Source organism: Nomia melanderi, chromosome 13 (genome assembly GCF_051020985.1).
Source record: "Nomia melanderi isolate GNS246 chromosome 13, iyNomMela1, whole genome shotgun sequence".
Classification (NCBI taxonomy): domain Eukaryota; kingdom Metazoa; phylum Arthropoda; class Insecta; order Hymenoptera; family Halictidae; genus Nomia; species Nomia melanderi.
Genome location: NC_135011.1, coordinates 5,210,167 through 5,229,528, shown reverse-complemented (window position 1 = coordinate 5,229,528; position 19,362 = coordinate 5,210,167). Strand labels below are relative to the sequence as shown.

The 19,362-nt window shown below is 38.1% G+C and overlaps 5 protein-coding genes across 20 annotated transcripts in view; 2 read left to right on the top strand and 3 right to left on the bottom strand.

Annotated features, from left to right (window-relative positions):
* Positions 1–69: 69 nt before the first annotated feature.
* LOC116431570 (inactive CLIP domain-containing serine protease A3) lies at positions 70–2,457 on the bottom strand. Of its 2 annotated transcripts, none has more exons than XM_031987200.2 (6): positions 1,908–2,457; positions 1,568–1,656; positions 1,243–1,484; positions 888–1,118; positions 530–731; positions 70–394 (listed from the first exon to the last, which is right to left on the bottom strand). In XM_031987200.2, exons 1-6 carry the CDS (start codon positions 2,014–2,016, stop codon positions 230–232), a joined length of 1,038 nt encoding a protein of 345 aa, XP_031843060.1. In that variant the 5' UTR covers positions 2,017–2,457; the 3' UTR covers positions 70–229. The 2 variants fall into 2 exon arrangements, with proteins under 2 accessions (XP_031843060.1, XP_031843061.1); XM_031987201.2 differs by having other exon boundaries at positions 2,334–2,430.
* Positions 2,458–2,672: 215 nt separating this feature from the next.
* On the bottom strand, positions 2,673–5,763 carry Ing3 (inhibitor of growth family, member 3). 3 transcript variants are annotated; one of them, XM_076373335.1, is made up of 6 exons: positions 5,250–5,763; positions 4,845–4,916; positions 4,380–4,742; positions 3,886–4,300; positions 3,599–3,797; positions 2,673–3,522 (listed from the first exon to the last, which is right to left on the bottom strand). In XM_076373335.1, the coding sequence occupies exons 2-6, from the start codon at positions 4,870–4,872 to the stop codon at positions 3,406–3,408; spliced, it is 1,122 nt and encodes a 373-aa protein (XP_076229450.1). In that variant the 5' UTR covers positions 4,873–4,916; positions 5,250–5,763; the 3' UTR covers positions 2,673–3,405. The 3 variants fall into 3 exon arrangements, with proteins under 3 accessions (XP_076229450.1, XP_031843144.1, XP_031843146.1); XM_031987284.2 differs by having other exon boundaries at positions 5,352–5,763; XM_031987286.2 differs by lacking the exon at positions 5,250–5,763 and adding an exon at positions 4,992–5,189.
* Positions 5,764–5,864: 101 nt separating this feature from the next.
* On the top strand, positions 5,865–7,026 carry LOC116431612 (anaphase-promoting complex subunit CDC26). Its single transcript, XM_031987309.2, has 2 exons — positions 5,865–6,072; positions 6,163–7,026. The coding sequence occupies exons 1-2, from the start codon at positions 6,026–6,028 to the stop codon at positions 6,383–6,385; spliced, it is 270 nt and encodes an 89-aa protein (XP_031843169.1). The 5' UTR covers positions 5,865–6,025; the 3' UTR covers positions 6,386–7,026.
* Positions 7,027–7,085: 59 nt separating this feature from the next.
* On the bottom strand, positions 7,086–13,285 carry Sfxn2 (sideroflexin 2). Of its 13 annotated transcripts, none has more exons than XM_031987287.2 (9): positions 13,151–13,285; positions 11,266–11,513; positions 9,758–9,928; positions 9,143–9,341; positions 8,350–8,475; positions 8,193–8,259; positions 8,018–8,117; positions 7,889–7,936; positions 7,086–7,802 (listed from the first exon to the last, which is right to left on the bottom strand). In XM_031987287.2, the coding sequence occupies exons 2-9, from the start codon at positions 11,418–11,420 to the stop codon at positions 7,688–7,690; spliced, it is 981 nt and encodes a 326-aa protein (XP_031843147.1). In that variant the 5' UTR covers positions 11,421–11,513; positions 13,151–13,285; the 3' UTR covers positions 7,086–7,687. The 13 variants fall into 13 exon arrangements, with proteins under 13 accessions (XP_031843147.1, XP_031843152.1, XP_031843153.1 ...); XM_031987292.2 differs by having other exon boundaries at positions 11,266–11,449; positions 13,151–13,280; XM_031987293.2 differs by having other exon boundaries at positions 11,266–11,453; positions 13,151–13,249.
* Positions 13,286–17,234: 3,949 nt separating this feature from the next.
* Positions 17,235–19,362, top strand: part of LOC116431608 (uncharacterized) — a 45,222-nt gene continuing 43,094 nt past the window's right edge. The window contains exons 1-2 of the mRNA XM_031987282.2: positions 17,235–17,425; positions 17,719–18,246. Of these exons, the coding sequence (XP_031843142.1) occupies positions 18,092–18,246 (155 nt within the window). The 5' untranslated portion in view covers positions 17,235–17,425; positions 17,719–18,091. The remainder of the gene's footprint in view (positions 17,426–17,718; positions 18,247–19,362) is intronic.

Genomic DNA, 19,362 nt, shown 5'->3' with positions numbered 1-19,362 from the left:
TTAACAATATATGTATTTACATCTATATAATCATAGAAATATTGAGTAAAATACAGAAAGAGATGTAGATGTTTCTTTTAAAACTTTAATTACTAATAACTTTATTGTGTAGTTTCAATTTGAATTGATTACATTAATGACATATAAATAGGAAATACTTTTAAATAATACTTGAAGAAAATTAGTTATTGTACTTCATTGTTCCCAATATTTTTTATTTTCTTTGTAATCATATTTGAACTATTTGCTGTGTAATCCATGTAAGGTAATTATATACATTCACGTAGATGCCTGGAACATTCATTGTTGCACAACCAATACCCCATGCCACCATACCAAACACCTGCCATTGCCCATTGTCAGATTGACATACTAATGGTGAACCACCATCACCCTGAAAGAATTATCATTAATTGTAAAATTAATTACTTCCCAAAAATTATTATATATTTACTTCCTTAAAATAATAATAATTCACAAAAAAACATTTATTGTTGATTAAAGTAGAATATGAATGTTAATTCCTTACTGTGCATGCATCTTTCCCAGTTTCTCCACCAGCACATAGGAAACTATATTTATCAAGATTATAATACTGTCCAAGTCTAGTTTGTCGAAGAGAAACTTCACAGGTTGTTTGACTTACAATGGGTACATCTACTTCTTTCATGATACTTTGATATTGACCATTCATACCAAATGCATCTTTTCCCCAGCCTGACACCCAACACCTTGTAAAATAGATAAATATGATTGTATTTGAAGTATTAGTAACTACATCATTAACGTCATTAAATTATAAATAAATAAACATGATAGAAAATTGTATTTGAAAATTATCATTGTCTTATTATCTTTAATTTTTGTATTGGAATATTTATATATACCTTGTACCAGCTACAGGCATTGATGATGGAAAGCATGCAGTATTAATATTTGGGCTACTTGAAATGGGTACAGTGCCACTTAAAGTTATTACAGCCACATCATTTTGAAGATTCACAGAATTGAAATTTGGATGCATAACAATATTTTGAGTTAAATATTCTTGGTATGGATAGGGTTCATTAGTGGACTGTCCATCCCATTCTCCTAATCTTACTTTCAGTCCACCATTTCTGTAAACATTTTCATCAATGTTTAATATATTTTATTTTTTAACTAAATAAAATAAAAAATATCACAGAAATAGTAAGCTTTAATTAAAAATCTATTTTTGTGTATAATTCATGAGATGCTCACGTGTAAGATGCTACTTTATGAGCAACAGTGAGTACATTATTTGGTGTAATCAGAACACCAGAACCAATATAAGCATTGTTCATAGTTAAAAGTGCAGCTTGCCAAGGGTATGCTCCATAACTAGCTTGACCTTGAGGATGAGGAGTTACAGGAATTTTTCTAATGCCACAAGTTCCATCCATCATATTTCCTGAAGAAGATGGTGAACAGCAATACACTTGTCCAGTGGAACAATTAGAAATCTAAAGAACATAATCTTTCTACAGTTATATGGAATTATTTCATTAATTGTTATTCCTAATTAGATATAACTTCATATACGTACCGTATTAACTATTCGGATATCAATATTGTTATCCATAGTTGGACAATTACCCATTGATACACAAGAACACATCATACCATTACTAGTACCTTAATTATAAAATAAAAAAGAATTATCAAAAACCAATTTTTCATAAGATTAATTTTAGCAAAATGTATATATAGTATATATATATATATAGTAAAATAAGCGTAATTTGAATGTGAACAAATTAGAAATTCACATAAGTAAAATTTTGCATACAAATATATAAATATGAAACATTATAAATATTCAGTATCTTCATCTGATTAACATTAATTATAAAAAAGGACTGTTTAAATTCAAACACTTTACATACTTGGCGCCATAGTGGTAGAACCGTTATCGAAAATGATAGTGTCACTTTGCGCGAAAACTTGACTCCATAGTATGCTGCCAGCATATAATATGAAAATTATATTGAACATAATGAAATATTTAGAGAAGTTAACGTGATTTGACTGGTGTAAAATAATGATTATTTAATAATTTATTATTTAATAATTTTTTGAGTTTAAAGTTTGCGTCGAGTTGTACGAAACAATGACTTGTAGCTGATCGGGCGTACGTTTATTTATATACAAGTTTCGGAGCGCTTCTGTCATAACCGTTAGAGGAACATATTAACTCGTACATCCTTTTGGAACGAAAAAATGTATGGCCTTTCACAGATAATAGAGCAATAATGTTTGGTGACAATAAAACAGGTGTAAAATATATCGCTCGGTTAGTGGGCGAAAATTACTTCCGATCATGATTATGTCTTCATTTGTGTACATAACGCATGTCGTAACACTGATTTTTATAGTAAACTAGCCGAAGTGGAACCACCTATTCGATACCAAGGTCAGAAACGAAGAAGGTCAATAGTTATTGGTTCCGAGTAGTTGCATTGTGAATTATATAATTACATCGGTTTTTCCCTCCCGTTCTCCGTTATTTTTAAATAATGTCTCCTGGATGGTATTCTGAATAGACAAGAATATCCATTGAAAACGATGTTTATAAATATGCCATATCCGGACTAATTTTGGTGTTGTCATTCAGGATATGCTAAAAGGGTAATAAATAAGGACATAAATAATAAATCTGCATCGATCACTTTATTTATACACCAAGACGCTACATTATTCCGTTTCGAAAGTAGTATTTTCACGATTTGTTTGCAACTTTTTTCCTCGTTACTTTTTCATTTTTGAAAGCGTAGAACACTTAAAATGTTATTGCTCGCACTGTCGTCAATCCATTGAGACACTAAGCATGTCTGAACTAACAGGAGTACGTAATATACATGAAGATTGTTCAAGAGTCGTTTAACATCGCGTAAATGATAAACATAAGATTTTGAAAATTCACGGTGGAATTATTCACAGTCCACGGTATCAGTCAATTGAGTGTATCGTATCCAGAGGAAAAGATTACATTCCAATGTAATTCATAGAAACTATCTAACGTGGTCGTAGTACAGAATGGTGCAAAAAATATAAAAATATTTACAGTACTTGTACGCGAAACACGTTAAAACGGAATTTGTTCAAAGCTCTGTTTTTGCACCATTTTTCATCTTTTCTCATTTCGTTTTTATCTACAAAACGCAGTAAAAAAAAGAACTGCTCTCTTCTGCTTTAGAAACAGAAATTCAAATATTATGAGACAAGACCAAGACCAGATAAGATTACGACTTAAACTTTAAACACATTTAAAAAGTCATATAAAATCAGAATTAACAGCTTCCTAACTAAGTTGGTACTTGACGGATAGTGCCTAAGAGGTAGTAGCAATTTTCCTTCATTATATTTGCACTGATTATAATATAATCAGTTTTTTCGACCTCCGCGTCTCTTCATAGAAGATGTACATTGAGGACAGTACCACTTGCCTTTTGGCGGTGCAGTGATACGTACGCATGGATAATGAAACCATTCAAATGGACACTGAAATAAAAATGTATGAATTAGTCATTTCTATTCACGGACAGAAAGTCTAATGTTAGGTAAGAATCAAATTTACATCTGAATTGTCGCATGCAACCATATCTCCATAAGATACTTGGTTACATATACAATATCTTGGTTCATTTGGATCATACGTCCAATCTGGATTATCTGAATCCACTACTTGTGTATTTGAAGTTATAACTGGTGGCGATACTGGTTGCTGAACAGATGCAGCAACTACACTCGAACTTGGAACCGCATTCGTTACTTTCCTAGAAAAGCGTAATAATAACAATACATTAGATAAAATGAATAACAGGTTTTGTAGAAAAATATTACTTGATTCTGGAAAGTCCATACTTTTTATGTTTTTTAGTTTCTTGTATAGCTGCAATAGCGGTTTGAGCAGCTCCAGCTAATTCTCTACTGAATTCGGCCGCGTGCACACCACCAGTATTGATAGCTTCGTAACTAGCTTTTAAACTGGCAGTACGTCGACCTTGTTGCATTTGCTGCGTCGCAGCAATTGCTTGGGATGCTGCAGCTGCTATGGCATTTCCACCGGCTCCTATATGACCAAGATTATAACTTACAGAGCCGACAGAATTTGCAATTGCCGTAGGGGTGGATGGCACACTTGTAGCAGCAATAATTGGTCCTGAATTTGCGGAAGCTGGTCGCGATTCAGGAACACTTGGTGAAATTTTTTCTATAGCTAAACGTTTTTCTATCGAAGTCGAGGATGCATTTGAATCTCTTCTTTTCTCTGCCCGAGCTATATGAAAAATATAGTGTACATAGTTAATATACGTATATATTATTAATAATATACAGCACATTCAAAGAGTACTTACAATGACTATGATTGTCCCGTGATCTAGTGGTTGATGTGAAACTATACCGATTTTCTTTTTGACTACTATTCGTGGGGGGTTGATCTAATTCCAATGACCTCTTTTCCAATATTTCCGTAATACCTTTATTATCTGCTTCTAACTCCATTTTAAATTTGTGCAATTCCTGATCTAATCTCCTCAAGTATCTATCTACTAAGTCGTACATCTGATTAGCTAAGTGCACCTTCTCATCTGCATCCTCCAAAGTCTTATAATACTCTCTTCTAATGGCTTCGTATTCTGCTTCTTTTTCGCTAGGTTTCATTTTCTTTGCATTCGAAAAGAAAGTCTTTACTTTTTTTTCTAAACTGTCCATTGAATCTGAAAGAATCCCAACAATAATTCCAATACATCGTAAGTATGATGAATTTGTTGTAAGTAGAGATAATATTAAGATCCCACGTCACGCAGAATGCTACATACTTTGTACACCTAAGTCCATTTCTCTCATTTCTGTAAATCGGTCTCTTAATTCTTGTGGTAGGTGCTCGATCACTAAAAGCATAGAAGAAGGTCAACATAACCAAACAAAGTGCAAGTAAAAAAATTAATTATTTAATAAGAACGCACATTCGTGTAGGTGACAGAATCATGACAACGTTTGTATACTACTTGTCAAATGTATTGCAAGGTATGTTTAACTCCAAAATGTATCAGTAAGAGCAGAAGTAGTTATGTACTATTCAAAAAATATGCGACTAACCTAAAACTTACATAGAACTACAATAAGAAATTGCTCATACTATACAATGTTTAATTTTACGATAAAAAGAACGGCAATGTTTCAGTGATTATACGTGATAGCAGAATATTTGTAAATATACTCGCATCATAAGAAGTTTTCGATGTTTTCGCAAGAGAGTATATTCGGAAAGGTTAGTAGCTTTCTTGAAAAGCTGGGTAAGCAAAGCATGCCTCGTTTTTACGTACTTTCGACATAATCTTCCAAGTAAAGCATCCTTTCGTGCTGGCGCTTCGTTGCCTGGTGCTTAATTTATAATTATTTACAATTTACTAAGGGGGAGTGCTTGCCGCCGTAGTCAAATTAACGAAAATTGTAGCACTCGATCGGAAGCGTGTTTACGGCGGCCAAATCCCTTGTTGTACCCTCATTTTCACGCTAGTTCTGTAAACGGTGCGAATCTATAAACGATTCGTAGAAAATATCATCTAAAAAATGCCATTTCTCCGGAAATAAGTTGCCCAGCGAACAGTTTATTCGTGCTAGTGCTATTTATTTCGGAATTATAACTGGCCAGTTATCTATTCGTTGTAATCCGCCATCTTAGGCGAAGACTCAGGGGTGTTTTTGTAGAAGTTTGGCGCCCCGCGTAAAATATTTCAAAAATCATATTTTCCTTTTGGCCTCGAACAACTTTATTACTTGAAACTACAATTTTTGATATTATTTTTTAAACATTGATATATCGTGTATTCTAAATTTGATTATTTCAATTTTTTATTATAATACCTATCTTTGTTAATAATAAATCGAAGTAAAAGTTTAATATGTTTCAAATGTTATTACAGTAAAGATTATGTGAATATGAATGTATTACAAAATTGATCGAAAAAAGAAAAATATAAATATGTGATTGTATTGCATGAGGTTGCATAGTGTTACAAGATCAAAGACTGCAGCGGTTCAGTTGTACGACCTTCTTGTTGCGTTCCTTGCATGCCAATCATTGTGCAAGTTTTCCTTTCGCATAGAAATAAGAATTTTGAACTTTTTCCTCAGGAAAATGATACGACGCAGCCCGACAAAACTCGATTTACGACTAGACGATCTGGTTGAGTACGAGACAACAAGGAAAGCTCTTGAAGCCAAGAAAGAGTCTGAGAGACAAGCAGCATTCAATACTCTATCGTGGAATGTCAAAATGCCGCAAATTGAAATTCAAGAACGCATTGGTTACATACCACCGCAAAATCAAGCTTCGCATTCCCGACCTAATATATAGTCCCTTGCGCCGTACATTACACGTACCGTATTAAATGTTTTTTTTTATATCTATTTAATTAAATCACGGAAGTTTATGCATTTATTGCAGCTCCTAACCTCAGTAATTCAGTAAAACGAATAGGTCCATACAATTTTGCAAATTTATGTATATGTTACTATAAGCAGAAAAACGCCTTGTTTAATAACTTAGTATCTGAGACCATGAATTTGCATAAACATCCGCAGCCTGATAAAATGTTAATAATGTTAATGTATTACCTTTGGCAAAATGTATTTGACCAAACTGAGCCAGTAGGTTAACAATTTGTTATATATTATGTTTATAAATTTTCTTATCACTATTAACTGAGGCAGAATGGAAGAATTATCTGTATTAAATTTAAATATTAATTCTTATATTGTAATTTGTAATAGAATAGTTGCATTGAAGCTTTTTCAGTGAAGCATCAATGAATATGAAACATTGAATATGAAGGGTTGGCATTACAAACAATATTTTTATCTATTCATAACATACAGTATGAATAACTAAAATAGCATGAGGAGATATTACTTAAGTAATGTTCAGGTATTAAGAAAAATTTGTGATGGATTCTTTATGCCAGGTGCATTAATGTAAATAAAAACAATTTACTTGGATCAGCTTTTATGAATATTTATTGTATCATAATATTACTAAAATATACATGGCAGCACTTCTTTATTTTATTTAACGGTTCCAAGAGGTAGTAACAATGGAACATTGACAGTCACTTAATGTTTAAGACATGTTCTTAACAATTAACAACATAACGTCTGAAATGTGACGTCGCGGCTCTACTAATTAAATGATATGTTCACTTAATTAAATTAAAGTAAAACGGCTGAGCGTGAAAGACATTATTGCTTTCCAATACATCTTGGGTGCTATTTAGTAGAGTTGCCAAATGACAATGTATATTATCATAATTTTCATTTCTGTAGTTAAAGGACAATCGCTGCTCACAATGGAAATGCAAATTAAGTATCAAAACGGAGCGGCGCTCCAATATAATGAAGTTAAAAAAACTGAAGTGTATTGTCTTACACGGAATAAAGACTCATTGAAATGCGTGTATTGTCATCGGTCAACTGGTAATGCACGTGTACCCCAAAGAATGTAGTTCATTCTCTGCGTTAGCAAAAAGCTACAAATTCTCGAAATTCGTGTCGTTCGCCGAAGATTCCAATTCCATAATTAATTCTTGCTACGATCTTCGTACAGAGCGACACAAGCTATCCTTTGCGATCTTCATTTATCACGACTAAAGGTTTTTATAAATTATAAACCTTTGTTAAAATATAAGTACATGGGTATTTCCCTGTCCTTGCAATTTTCCCTCAGGACCTTGTAGTTTTCGGGTTCCCACTTTTCCAAAGTGCTAGATTTAATTGAGCTGTAAAACACGCAGAATACACATTTATATGCAGTCTCCATTTTGAAATCATAATATAGAATTTCATTCGCTTGTCTCATACTTACCACCTTTGTGGGAACAATGCACACGCTGTGGGCACCATGAACGTCAGGCTGAAATTTTAATAATAACAAGATCATTATACAGTTTTGTAAGCGATCTACGTACAAGACAATTATTATACAATTACTCACAAACAGCCGACTAGCAGAACTTGTATTGACAAGTGCAACGGTTTGATCTTTTGCATGAACCGATACTTTTCGAGTTTTTCCATGATGGGCGGAAGTATCACTGGAAAACGAAATTTTTTGTTAAAGAATTCTTAACATTCGTTCTTCATGCTTTTTTTTTTCTTCCGTAACTTACGCATGCCGGGTGCGCACATGACAATCCTTGAGATGACCACTTGACTAATGCCTTTGACCGGCGCTATCTGAACAACCATGTTAATCATTTTATCACTTGATTACTCGTTTAATTATAGCGTTTCCTGTGACCGAATTGGAACTGTACAGTAGCCTACCTTCGATTTTGTAAGTTTGTTGCCGTTCTCGTCAGCGATCTCGACCCCTTGGGTGATTTCGTTCTGCCTCATCAAGGGAATGTTCGCGCAGTTGGCCGCGGCGACTGCAGCGAATGGCACATAACGCTGTCAATATAAATTGTTTCTGTCTCTCTCTTTTTTTATACAAGTCACAAGTAAGAAATTTAGCGATCAGAAACGATTTTACTGTTCATTTCCTTTCTCATTTCAATTATTTAACTTTTCCTTGAAACCAACTGCAAGTGTATTCTAGTTTTTGTCAATCAACTTATAAAAATGTGAATATGCTTGATACTTTGTATACTGTTTGTCGAATAAAAATGCGTTTGTAGCTTTTAAGCTGTTTATCTTGCTTTAGTGTCTCATTCAACAAACATAAATCTCGTTAAAAGTATAGAGCGATGGAAATAATCTGATAATCGTTATCGATGAATCAAGTTTGTTCCATATTAATCATATCTTAGAAGTAAATAAATTTCGGTGTACGGATTAGTGTTTTTTATGAATCAACGGTGATTGATGACTATGTAATCACGGGACACGGAATTCTTTTCAACGAGACCAAAATGATAATCAAAACGAAAGGGTATTATCGGAAGAAAAATCAAAATATCTTAGAAATTCTAAAACATTCTAGCAATTACTGAATCATTAACTGATGATCATCCATTTGCAACGTTGATCATGGCAAAAATAGCGAAATTCATCGTCGGGAAATCATTTCTAATGGACAACATTCCTTTGATAAAGTCTCATCATACTATTTTCTTACCATCATAAGTGGATTGGCCCGTTTCGCCAAAAATGATTGACATCCTCTTGCTGTTAATATGGCCATCGCTGTTGCGCACACGTAAGCCGTGCCTAACTGAGTCTCCGTCAAAGGACTATTCGCATTTCGGTTGGAATAATTAACTAGAGCATTGAACGACTGATTCACCCATTGCCAGAAGAACACACCAAGTTTGGTTCTGTGAACAAGATTTGATAAATCACTCATCTATAAGAATTATTAACTTAACCCTTTGCACTCAAAAGTATTTCACTAGGAACATTTAACATTTTCCGACAAGATATAAACGACATTGTTTGAAACTAATTTAACAATGATTCACAGATAAATTAAGTGACAAAGCTATTGTATTTAAATATATCCTATAGCAATACAAAGTTTAATTTAGAATACTAAACATTCAACTTCATAGTTGATTCCTTAATTCCTTCAACAATTTCTCATAGAAACATCTGTTGCCATTTTAATAATTCTAAAATGAAGAAATCAGGAATGGGTCATTTTGACCTGTCTGGTAGTTTTAGTGTTGAAGTATTAATGATTTCGTGCCACTGGAAGATTAATGGGTGGTGTCTCCAATGAAAAGAAATTTACTTGTAGAATTGTAGCATAGCGCCAGTTATAAGCATTCCGCCTGGCACTTGGAAGGACATTCTGCCAAAGACATTCTGCAGGGTACCAGTGTCGGGATGAAAGGCCGACTCGTAAAGCTTCTTAGCATAGATGATCTGCTCCCGGGTTGTACCAGCTGGCTCTCTCCCAAGTCTAAAGGATAAAGGCAACTATTGATTTTTGTAGGCACAAAATAATAAACGACTATGGTATAGTTGATTTTATTACAAGAATCTCCAACGAATTTTTCGTACCTCGAATAGCAAGTGAAACAAATTAAATATTGTTCATTTACATAACCGCTTTTATTTCGTTAAATAAAGAATGTAATTTACACGTTTTAAGATAGCGATAACTTCAAGCGATAATCAAAATGATCAGATCAAATACTTTGATTAGTTTTTGCATTTTCAAAGTTTAACGTGTAAGTGGAAGATTTGTTGTTCTAGCATTTAGTAACATCAACAGTAATAAAAACCACCTGCTTGATTAGATATAATCTAACTGTAGTCATTACCAAGATGTATTTATTTTGTTATTTCTTATTTTTCAAATGACAATTGTTTATGATAAGTAAACAATCAGGTAGTAAGGGGCGCGTAAAAACAAATGCATTCGAACTTCATCGCGTTTGTAAGGTTCAAAGAATTGATTACGTAAAAAACTTGAAAAATTGTAAATTTTTTATCACTTCCGGTTTTCATAGAACGGGTACCAGTGATTAGATGAATTTCTCCTTTATCCCGTTTACTAGATTTAAAGAATGGATTAGGTAAAAAAACTTGAAAAATTGAAATCTTTTTATTACTTCCGGTCTTTATAGAACAGGTATAGCGATTATATGAGTTATATGGTCCACCAATTTCAACATGGTCACTGGTCACCATATTCTTCAAAGTAGGCCATTACCAATGTACAAAACAGTTCCCATTGAAATAAATAAATATACCAGAAAACGGTCAGAAATTGTTGAATCAAATAACTTCAAAATAATTTACCGGATGTTAACAGGTTGAATGCTACGGGGGTCACCGGTGACCCCCAACCAAATCGAATTGTTAGAATTCACTCAATTAAACGATGATTATTTAGAAACTGCTCCATATTAGAAACAATGCAACCTAAGGCGATGGCGTTCAACAAAATAACCGTGCAACATTTTTGCAACGTTGCAATATTTCTTCCTACGTCGCGTATTTCGCTCCTTGAAATCATTCGACGTTCAACGCGTTAATTGAATGAAGAAAAGTTTCCCTTGAAATTCCTCAAAATATATTCAGAGACGTTTTGATCAACCCAGTAGATAGGTACTCACAGTCGCCAAGGGTGCGCTTCATCAAGCACCATTCAACCAAAAACGGATCACCCCATGGTATCAATTTTGAGGTGTCCCTTCATTAGGCCTATTCTCGAACGGCGAGGCTCATATTTAAATAAGATTGGCCCGTGTTCAAGCAAAATCAAACCGATTCTATTCGCCGTCTACTCACTTGTAATCTTCGTACAATTGCCTCGCATTGTGGAAGTCTTGTTCCGGAAGAATGCAAGTCCTGAAATCGGTCATCCATGCGAAGTGTTTCCATCTGCCCTGGAAGGTGTTCAGATCCCAAAGTGGCTTCTCTATGTCCAGCCTTTCTTCGCTCATTTTCCTCGAGGGGCGCAGCCAATCTCAATCTTTCTTCAACAAACGCGAAACAATCGCCGATAACATGAACTTCGATCTACACTACGGTAGCATCTAAAAAAAGAACAAAAGAAGAAAGAAAAAAAATTGAGAAGAAACGGGTTGAGCTTATTGAGGCCTGCGAACGACATATTTATAGCTACCAGCTGGCTAGACGCGCCGAAATAACTATAACATTGTCGTGTGACAAAAGTATTATTTTTCTCTTTCGCGTTGTCGGCAGTCAGAGGCAAGATTTCATCTGTATTTCAATAAAAATGATCCGTGTTCTCAGTGACAATAATAAAAAAAAAACACCGTATCGTTATTATTGTCTTAAGCCTTCGCACTCGAGAGACGACTCTCAGTCGCCATTTGATTGAACGCAGTAAAATTATAAAATGAAAAGTTCAATATAAAATGTTGAATAAGGTATTAGCACACGAAGCATAGAAATAAAACAATTCTGCCCCATAATTTATACAAGATGTTCCTTTATGTAAGTTGCAAAGAATATTGTTAGTATCTCGTCAGAAAATAATGAATGTTTGTAATGAAAAATATTATAAAGTGTGCGAAGGATTAATAATAGCTTTTAACACTATTTCTACCAAAAGTGTCAGCAGACACCTTTCGAAATCTGAACTTAAAATTATTTTCCAAGCTTAGTCGTGTATCATGAACTTTTCGAGTTTTCCAATAACGATTATAAAATTAACTACAGGAAATGCCGAAAATTCGATTCAGGAACCGCGATTGAACTGAGAAAATAATTTTAAGCTGAAATGTCGAGAATAGGTAGAAATTTATCAATCGATATATCACGCTTGATTCCCCATTGAAATTTAAATGCTCGAAAAATGTTCTACACCAGCCAGATTTTAAATTACTCCGTTATTTCCATATATTATCATTCCACGCGAAGCGAGCAATTGTATTCATTTCCATTATCTTATCGTGCCTGACATTTAGGCACACAAGGAGATCCAAGGCCGACGGTTACGGCGTTACCCCGAAATTGTGTTACGAATGCTTTCGGGCGATTTAAATCAACGGTATACACCGAAGGCGTTTCAACGGAACGGTTCGATACGCTACGACCTAACGGCTGATGTTTATCGATTATTTGACACCGTTTTTCTTCCCGCGCGGAAACGTACATATTCACCGGATATCCTGGCAACAGTATCCAAACCCCATGGATCCTAATACTAAATTAACGACGTCGAATCGGATCCATCGATGGATGTTATCTCAATGCACGTGAGAGATACTCAATTTTTCAGGGCCGTGACGAACGTTCACCGCGCCCCGTAACAAACACGGTTCCCCCCTAAAATACGATACAGTCTACTGACATTTGGAGAACGTTACAACTGTGCGCCCGTTGTTCCCGTCGGCAATGGCCACTCCGCTGACCGCAGAATGCTATTCTTCACCGCGATGCTGTGACGCGTGACTTAACGACGAAAATTCTGCGTGACGTTTCAGGCCTTCGGTTATCGACTGTCCGGCGAACTGGTAGCAGGCGAACGCCCCAATTTTCGAGAGAGTACCGGCACATTTTCATTCAAGAACGTGACTGCTAAGCGGCCGGACTCCTATCGCTCTTTTTTCTCCCTTGGCTCGAACCTTTCCATTCAGTCACACGTGCACGACAATATATTATGTAACGCGTTGCGTGTAGAATGAGTTTTTTTTCGCCTCCTTACCGTGAAACGCCTGGATCACTTCTGGAGAGTCACCTCTGTTCTGGTCTTCACCGGTAGACAGCGCGACAACCGGCCCGTAGGACAGGCGCGCCAGCCGAGTTGCTACGCCCCTGCCGGCTACCCCCTCTACCGTGCTGATTTCTTTATTATTGTTATTATCGTCCATTCTATGCGCCCCGTGACTACCGGTCCTTGTCCCTCTCGTGGAAACCATTGTGTGCTTAACTTTCACGGATAATAAAAGGATCGATAATTTCGAATAACTTTTTCTTAACGTATTGTTTCTATGATTACGCGTTGACCACGCAATTGTATTGCGACCAGCGTGTACCTACATACGCTTAATGACACGTACGAATTAGCATGCTAATGCTTCACGTCTGCTATTGTTCCTATGTGGAACAGAGGTTCGGAATTTGTTTTCGTCGGAATATTTTATACATGATAAGAGAATATTTCTTGGTTAATGGACGTTTAGAAGACATTCGTGTAAGTATCTTTTTCTTGGGTAAAATTGTATATATCGGATTTTAACAAGTTTTTGAAATTGCTGATTGATAGGCGATATGAATTGCTTTTCAAGTCAATTCCTTCTGTACGGCTAGAATTGGAGAGTGATTATTTGGAACGTAAATATGCTCGTGGCAATAAATTGTAGAGGCGTGATCGACTGTTACATATGTCTTTCCCACTTGTAGAGTTCAAACAGGCCATTGTTCTATATTTAGAACAGGATATGAATTTCAATATCCCAACCGACCAAAAAAGGAAACTAAACACGAATGAAGGAAAAATGGGAAACAATAGTTGACGTCCAAGTGCGGCTAGTAAACCGTTAATTTTATGCAAATAATTATCCCTTCCGAGCTACTAGTAACGTATATCTAATTTTCTAAAATGTCCTGCGCTAAGAAATCTGCAGGACTGCATCATTAAACATTCTCCGAGACACCGGTTATTGCATCATCGCGAGAAGTTTGCGTTTAACACTAGAACTACCAAGCACTTGAACTGACTTTTCCAAATTTCTTTATAAACCATATAATTCTCTATTTATTAACACGTTGAACGCCGTGCGATTCCATATAGCAAAATACATGAAATGGAAAAATCAAATACTGAATCATTTGATTGAATTGCATTATCATTATTCCACGTCCGCCTAGCTGAATGTCACCGCATTAGGTAGCATTATTTAGAATATAGAAACGTTTTCAAACGATCATCGTTTAATCGAATGAACTATTGTTAAAATTTCAATTGGCTTATATTTCAGTGTAGACATCACTAAATCAGCTTCTTTAACAATTTCTCAGAGAAGCATTTGTACCTTTCCACTAATGATAAAAGAAATCAGGAATGAATCATTCTGACCCATCTGCTAGTTCTACTGTTAATAAATTAAGTCTATCTAAATGCCTGGCAATTATATCAAACACATTTCGCGAATGAAGTAACATCCATGTCCCACTCGGTTTTACTCGCCCATAAAACGGTTCATTAACACGTTGAATGCCGCACGACTTCATAGAGCGAAACACGCGAAACGGTAAAAATATAATATTAAATCATTCGATATAGCTGAATGGCACCGCATTAGGTGACATTATTTATAACATAGAAATGTTTCCAAATAATCGTTTAATCGAATGACCTATATCAATTCGATTTGGTTGGGGGTCACCGGTGACCCCCACTCAACGTGTTAAGATTAAAATTGTTGTTTGCGACGGTTGTTAGACCGTTTCCCAATAAACGTGGCAGTTTGAAGAACGCCCTAAACGCTCGATATGGCGTGCGCAATATTCCGAGTTGCGCAATAATATTGACAATGTAGAGCTAATATCAGGTATATACAGAAGCTCGCATAAACGGACTTCATATGCCGACGTTACGATTCTGTTTACTAAATAGCGTCGATGCAACGGTGTTGGTCGCCGCAAATAAAGCTCATTAGACTACTCATCGCCTAGTCATGAACTCAGTCGGCCAACCTAAGCTCCTTTGGACATCGTTTCATCCTCTTCGCTCTATTCCCCTCTTCTCATTCTTTCTCCCTCTCCCTCCCACCCTCTCTCTTTCTGTTGTATCGTGGTTTCATTCTCGCAGCGATGAGAGAGGGAGCTCTTTGTTAATGTTATGAAACGAAGCGGTCGGAGAAAGCTTAAATAACGCCTGGTACGTAGGTCAGCGGGCGGAATCAAGTTCACGGGCGTCCCCTGTCGAATTCCTGAAATGTTCGTGCCGTGATTTTCTTTCGCGACACCCGTGGCCCCGGCCGTGTCGTCCGTTCCATCCATCTACACGCGGGCTCGTCTTCTTGTTTTCTTTTTTGTCGGTCCCGTAGCCGGCGCAACTCGCGGCGACTGCACGAAAAGTTGATGCACGGGGCTAAGCCTGTGTACGCTTCCGTGCTCGCGAAAAGTAGAACTCGACCTCGTTCGTCATGCGTCACCATATTGTAGCTAAAACTGTCACGAATTATTATTTCGTAATATTTATGATGTAATTCCGACTGGGCATTATCTGACCGTTCAGCTTAGTTTTACTTGTACACATCCGGCGGTGGACCCGTGACTAATGGATACCCGCGAACCATAAAACCCGATTGTACTACATATTTTATAATTCGTAAGCGACAATTGCCCGAAAGATAGCATCTGTACGGCAACGCGGCCTGAAACGATTCAAAATGGTAGAGGCGGACGCGTGTGTGCTTTAAATTGACTTAATACAGTTGAACAATAGACCGTCCTCTAATTGTTAACTGGAAGCCGGTAAGAATTTATGGGAAACACTTTTCTGTGTTAATAGTTCCTCGAGCATTTCAGACCTTCGCTGTAATCTGATGTAACATTCTTTTGTCTCGACGAGTTCGACTCGCTTTGGACAAATTTAACCTAGAGAGAAGAGTTTCCTTAACGCTAGAACTACCGATCATTTCGACTGACTTTTACCGATTTCTGTATAATAAACCATAAGCTTTATTAAGACTTCGATTGAGTTGCACTTCAGTTTTGCTATTAGTGAATTAGTTTCGTTAATAGTTCTTCGTAAAAGTATTCGTACCTTCTCGGTTGTGAGAGAGGGAATCAGAAATAAGTCAGTTTGACCTGGCGGTTCTAGTGTTAATATTGAGCGATGGTTAAATTAACATTAAGTAGGACAAAGCAGATCATTGCGACAACAGAATCGTTTAGAAATTAAAGATTGCTCGTTCTGTTTGTTAACCTCTGAGCAGCCATATGCAGAGCAACCAAAAAAGAGGGAGTGTCATGTGATAGCTGCTAATTCCTTTGTTTATCTTCTTAATGATAAAAAGTTACAAACGTTAGAATGACTTCCTGACAAAGAAATGGGGATCGTGATGCTACTAATGAAACAGATCTAGATGGAATACGTTACATTTCTGTAGGGAATAGCAACTCATTCTTCCAGGCTGTCCCCACTGTGCCATGGAGAAAGAATACATACTTCCAAAAAGTATGTGTGTGCGAGTAATGTATCTAGACAGGGTGCGGAGGAAAATTATACTGAAACTCAGGATGTTCAACGCACCCTGGTTCGGACAAGATAAATCGCGAGGGGAAGAAGGCATTTAATTACAAAATGAATGGCACGTTATCAAAGAAAGATTTTTGCTTTTTGACAAAGGCCCTACCCTCCTCGTGGGATTTGTTTATTTGTTTTGTAGGGACAGGGCGACGCGACGGACGAGTACGGGCCTGGGGCAAAGTAACAGTGCCGTAGGAGGATACATTAAATAAATTTTCCGTCTGCGGGCTTACGTTAGAACATTGCATTAAATGCAATTCAGGCAATCAAGTGCTTTTTCCATTCTCTTTTTATGCTCATAAGTATATATATAGCAGTTTTTGAAATGTAAAAAAAATTGTTCTTTAATTAGAGTTATTTCAGATCTCTCAATGTGTTCAGAAGGGATTAATAAGTTCAGAAACTTGAATTCTTTTTAGAAAATTGTTGTTATCCTATTCAGCAGCGGATCATTTATAATTATCTGAATGACGAGTATATCGCAGATGTTAACAAGAGCGGCGATTACTGTAGCAAGATATTGTTGCCAGTAGTAAGATAGCAAACTTTGTCAGAGTCACGTAATTAACCTACATGTACTCATTGCAAGTAACGCCGCATGTCATCAATCACAATAATAAGAATATTATTGCAAAGCAAGATTACCAGTAAACAACCGCCGCACAGCCGATAGCAGCGAACACATTCGCGATTAGCATCATCGTAAAACAATTCTCTGCAGTAAGTAAGACTCAAAAACAGTCCGACGAATCCAATCCTCCATTTACCAATGCTCGACGTGGGCAACATTTCCACAATGATTATCCTCATCCAATTACCCAAGAATTCTCAAACACCGTGAACGTACACCACCGACACGTTCCAATCAATTCCAAAATCAACAGTTCAATCAATCGGCCTCCAACCAAGATAACAACATGAAAAACTTACTAAACAAACTGTATCCAAAAATCATTCATCCATAATATCCTCCGACATAAAATAATTCCTAACCACCTAAATCTCAATTCCAGTAAATAAAACCTCAGGCCCGCCGCCGTCTCGCTACGTCCCTGCGTTCGATGGTGGGGGAGCCAGAGCGGCGCGCATGCGCTTAGCGCCGCGAGTGGCCAGCTGTGCGTGGACGTGAAACGCGACGCGGCTGGCAGTGGTGGCTGGTAGGAAAGCAAGCGAGCGAACGAGCGAGCAAGCGAGCAAGCAGACAACACAGCCGGAGCGACTGCCCTCCTCCCGTTTCCCCCCACCCCTAAAGCATGCCACGGAGAGCCCATGGCCTCCGTACACACGGAGGAGAGTGAGGCAGCCCCAGCCGCTCCTCACGTCATCCGCTGAGAGAGAGACGACGGGCCTCGACACGGCGAGGAGCAATAATTCTAACGAGCCAAGATGGCGGCGGACACGGTGGCCCTGTCCGCGCTCACGCTCGCCAGGGGCGACAAGATCCTCGTGACCGTCGAGTCCGCGCTACCGGACATCGTCGTCGTGTCCTTCGTTCACGGTGCCAAGTGCTTCCAGGGCGCGTTGCTCGACGCCACCAAGAGGTAAGCGTGTGCCTTAAGGCCTAAAACGTGAACATCTTCGGCCGCCTCCTCCGACCAATACACACTCTCTGCCTGTTCTTCCTCTCTGTTCCTCTCTTTTAGCGAAAAACACCACCCTCTCTCCGTTACTATAGCCCGAGCCGCTAAACCCTTAACCAGACACACATACACATACCCCCAACGTCCGTTGGTCATTGAGCGGCTCTCGTCGAGTTCCGCGGACTCAAGAACCAAAGGCACAAGGAAGACCTCGGGCAACGCGGTGTCACACCGTGAAGCTCGGCCACGAGCCCTCTACGTGATTTGTTTCCCGTCGCGTGGTGTGCGTGCATGCATAAAGTCGTGGAGTGTGGAGAGTTCGCTTCCCCAGCGCAAGGTATTCACCAGGACACCTGTGTGCTACTGTATCATGAGGAAACGTGTGTCGCACCAAGAGAGAACCCTGGACGAGCGACACAGCTCACCCGTCCACGAGTTACTCCCTGGCCATGTGTGTACGCCGATTAAAGGCTACCCGCATTTCCTCGGGCCGACGGCTAGTGACGGACTACGCTTGGAAACCAGCCGTTTCGGCCGTCGCTCTGTCGCACGTTGCAATGTTTGCTGACAGTCTTCACGGTGTGCGTGGCCCAGTGTCGAGTCCTCAGCGTTGTGTACATTGTTGCAACGGGAATGTATATGGAACAGTGCATTTTTGTTTGTCAGCCTCTTAGGGAGTAGCACTACCGTTTAGGCCGGATTTCCATGTACGCCCCGCTCGGACTCGATGTTGGTGGTCTTACTTGATTCTCGCGTGCAGAGATTCGAGCCACGATGCACGCGTTTCAAGCCGGATCGTGATTTAGTCGGCGAACTACTTGACACTTCCTGTCCGGCTCTCGATTGCGGACACGGCTCTAGTCTTTTCTTTTTTACGATTAGAGTACCGTGCGCCGTTCCACCGCGGCGAGGTGTGCTAGGTTCACGTGGCCAAGATTTCCCCCGTGGTAACGGGGGTAGCCGTGCCGCTGTTACGTGCCCCCGCGTGTCGTAAGTCTTCTCGTAAAGCCGCTTTTGTTCCGCGGACGGATGTAGTTTTACGACGACTCGCGTGTCCCCCGTCGCAGATAGAGAAGC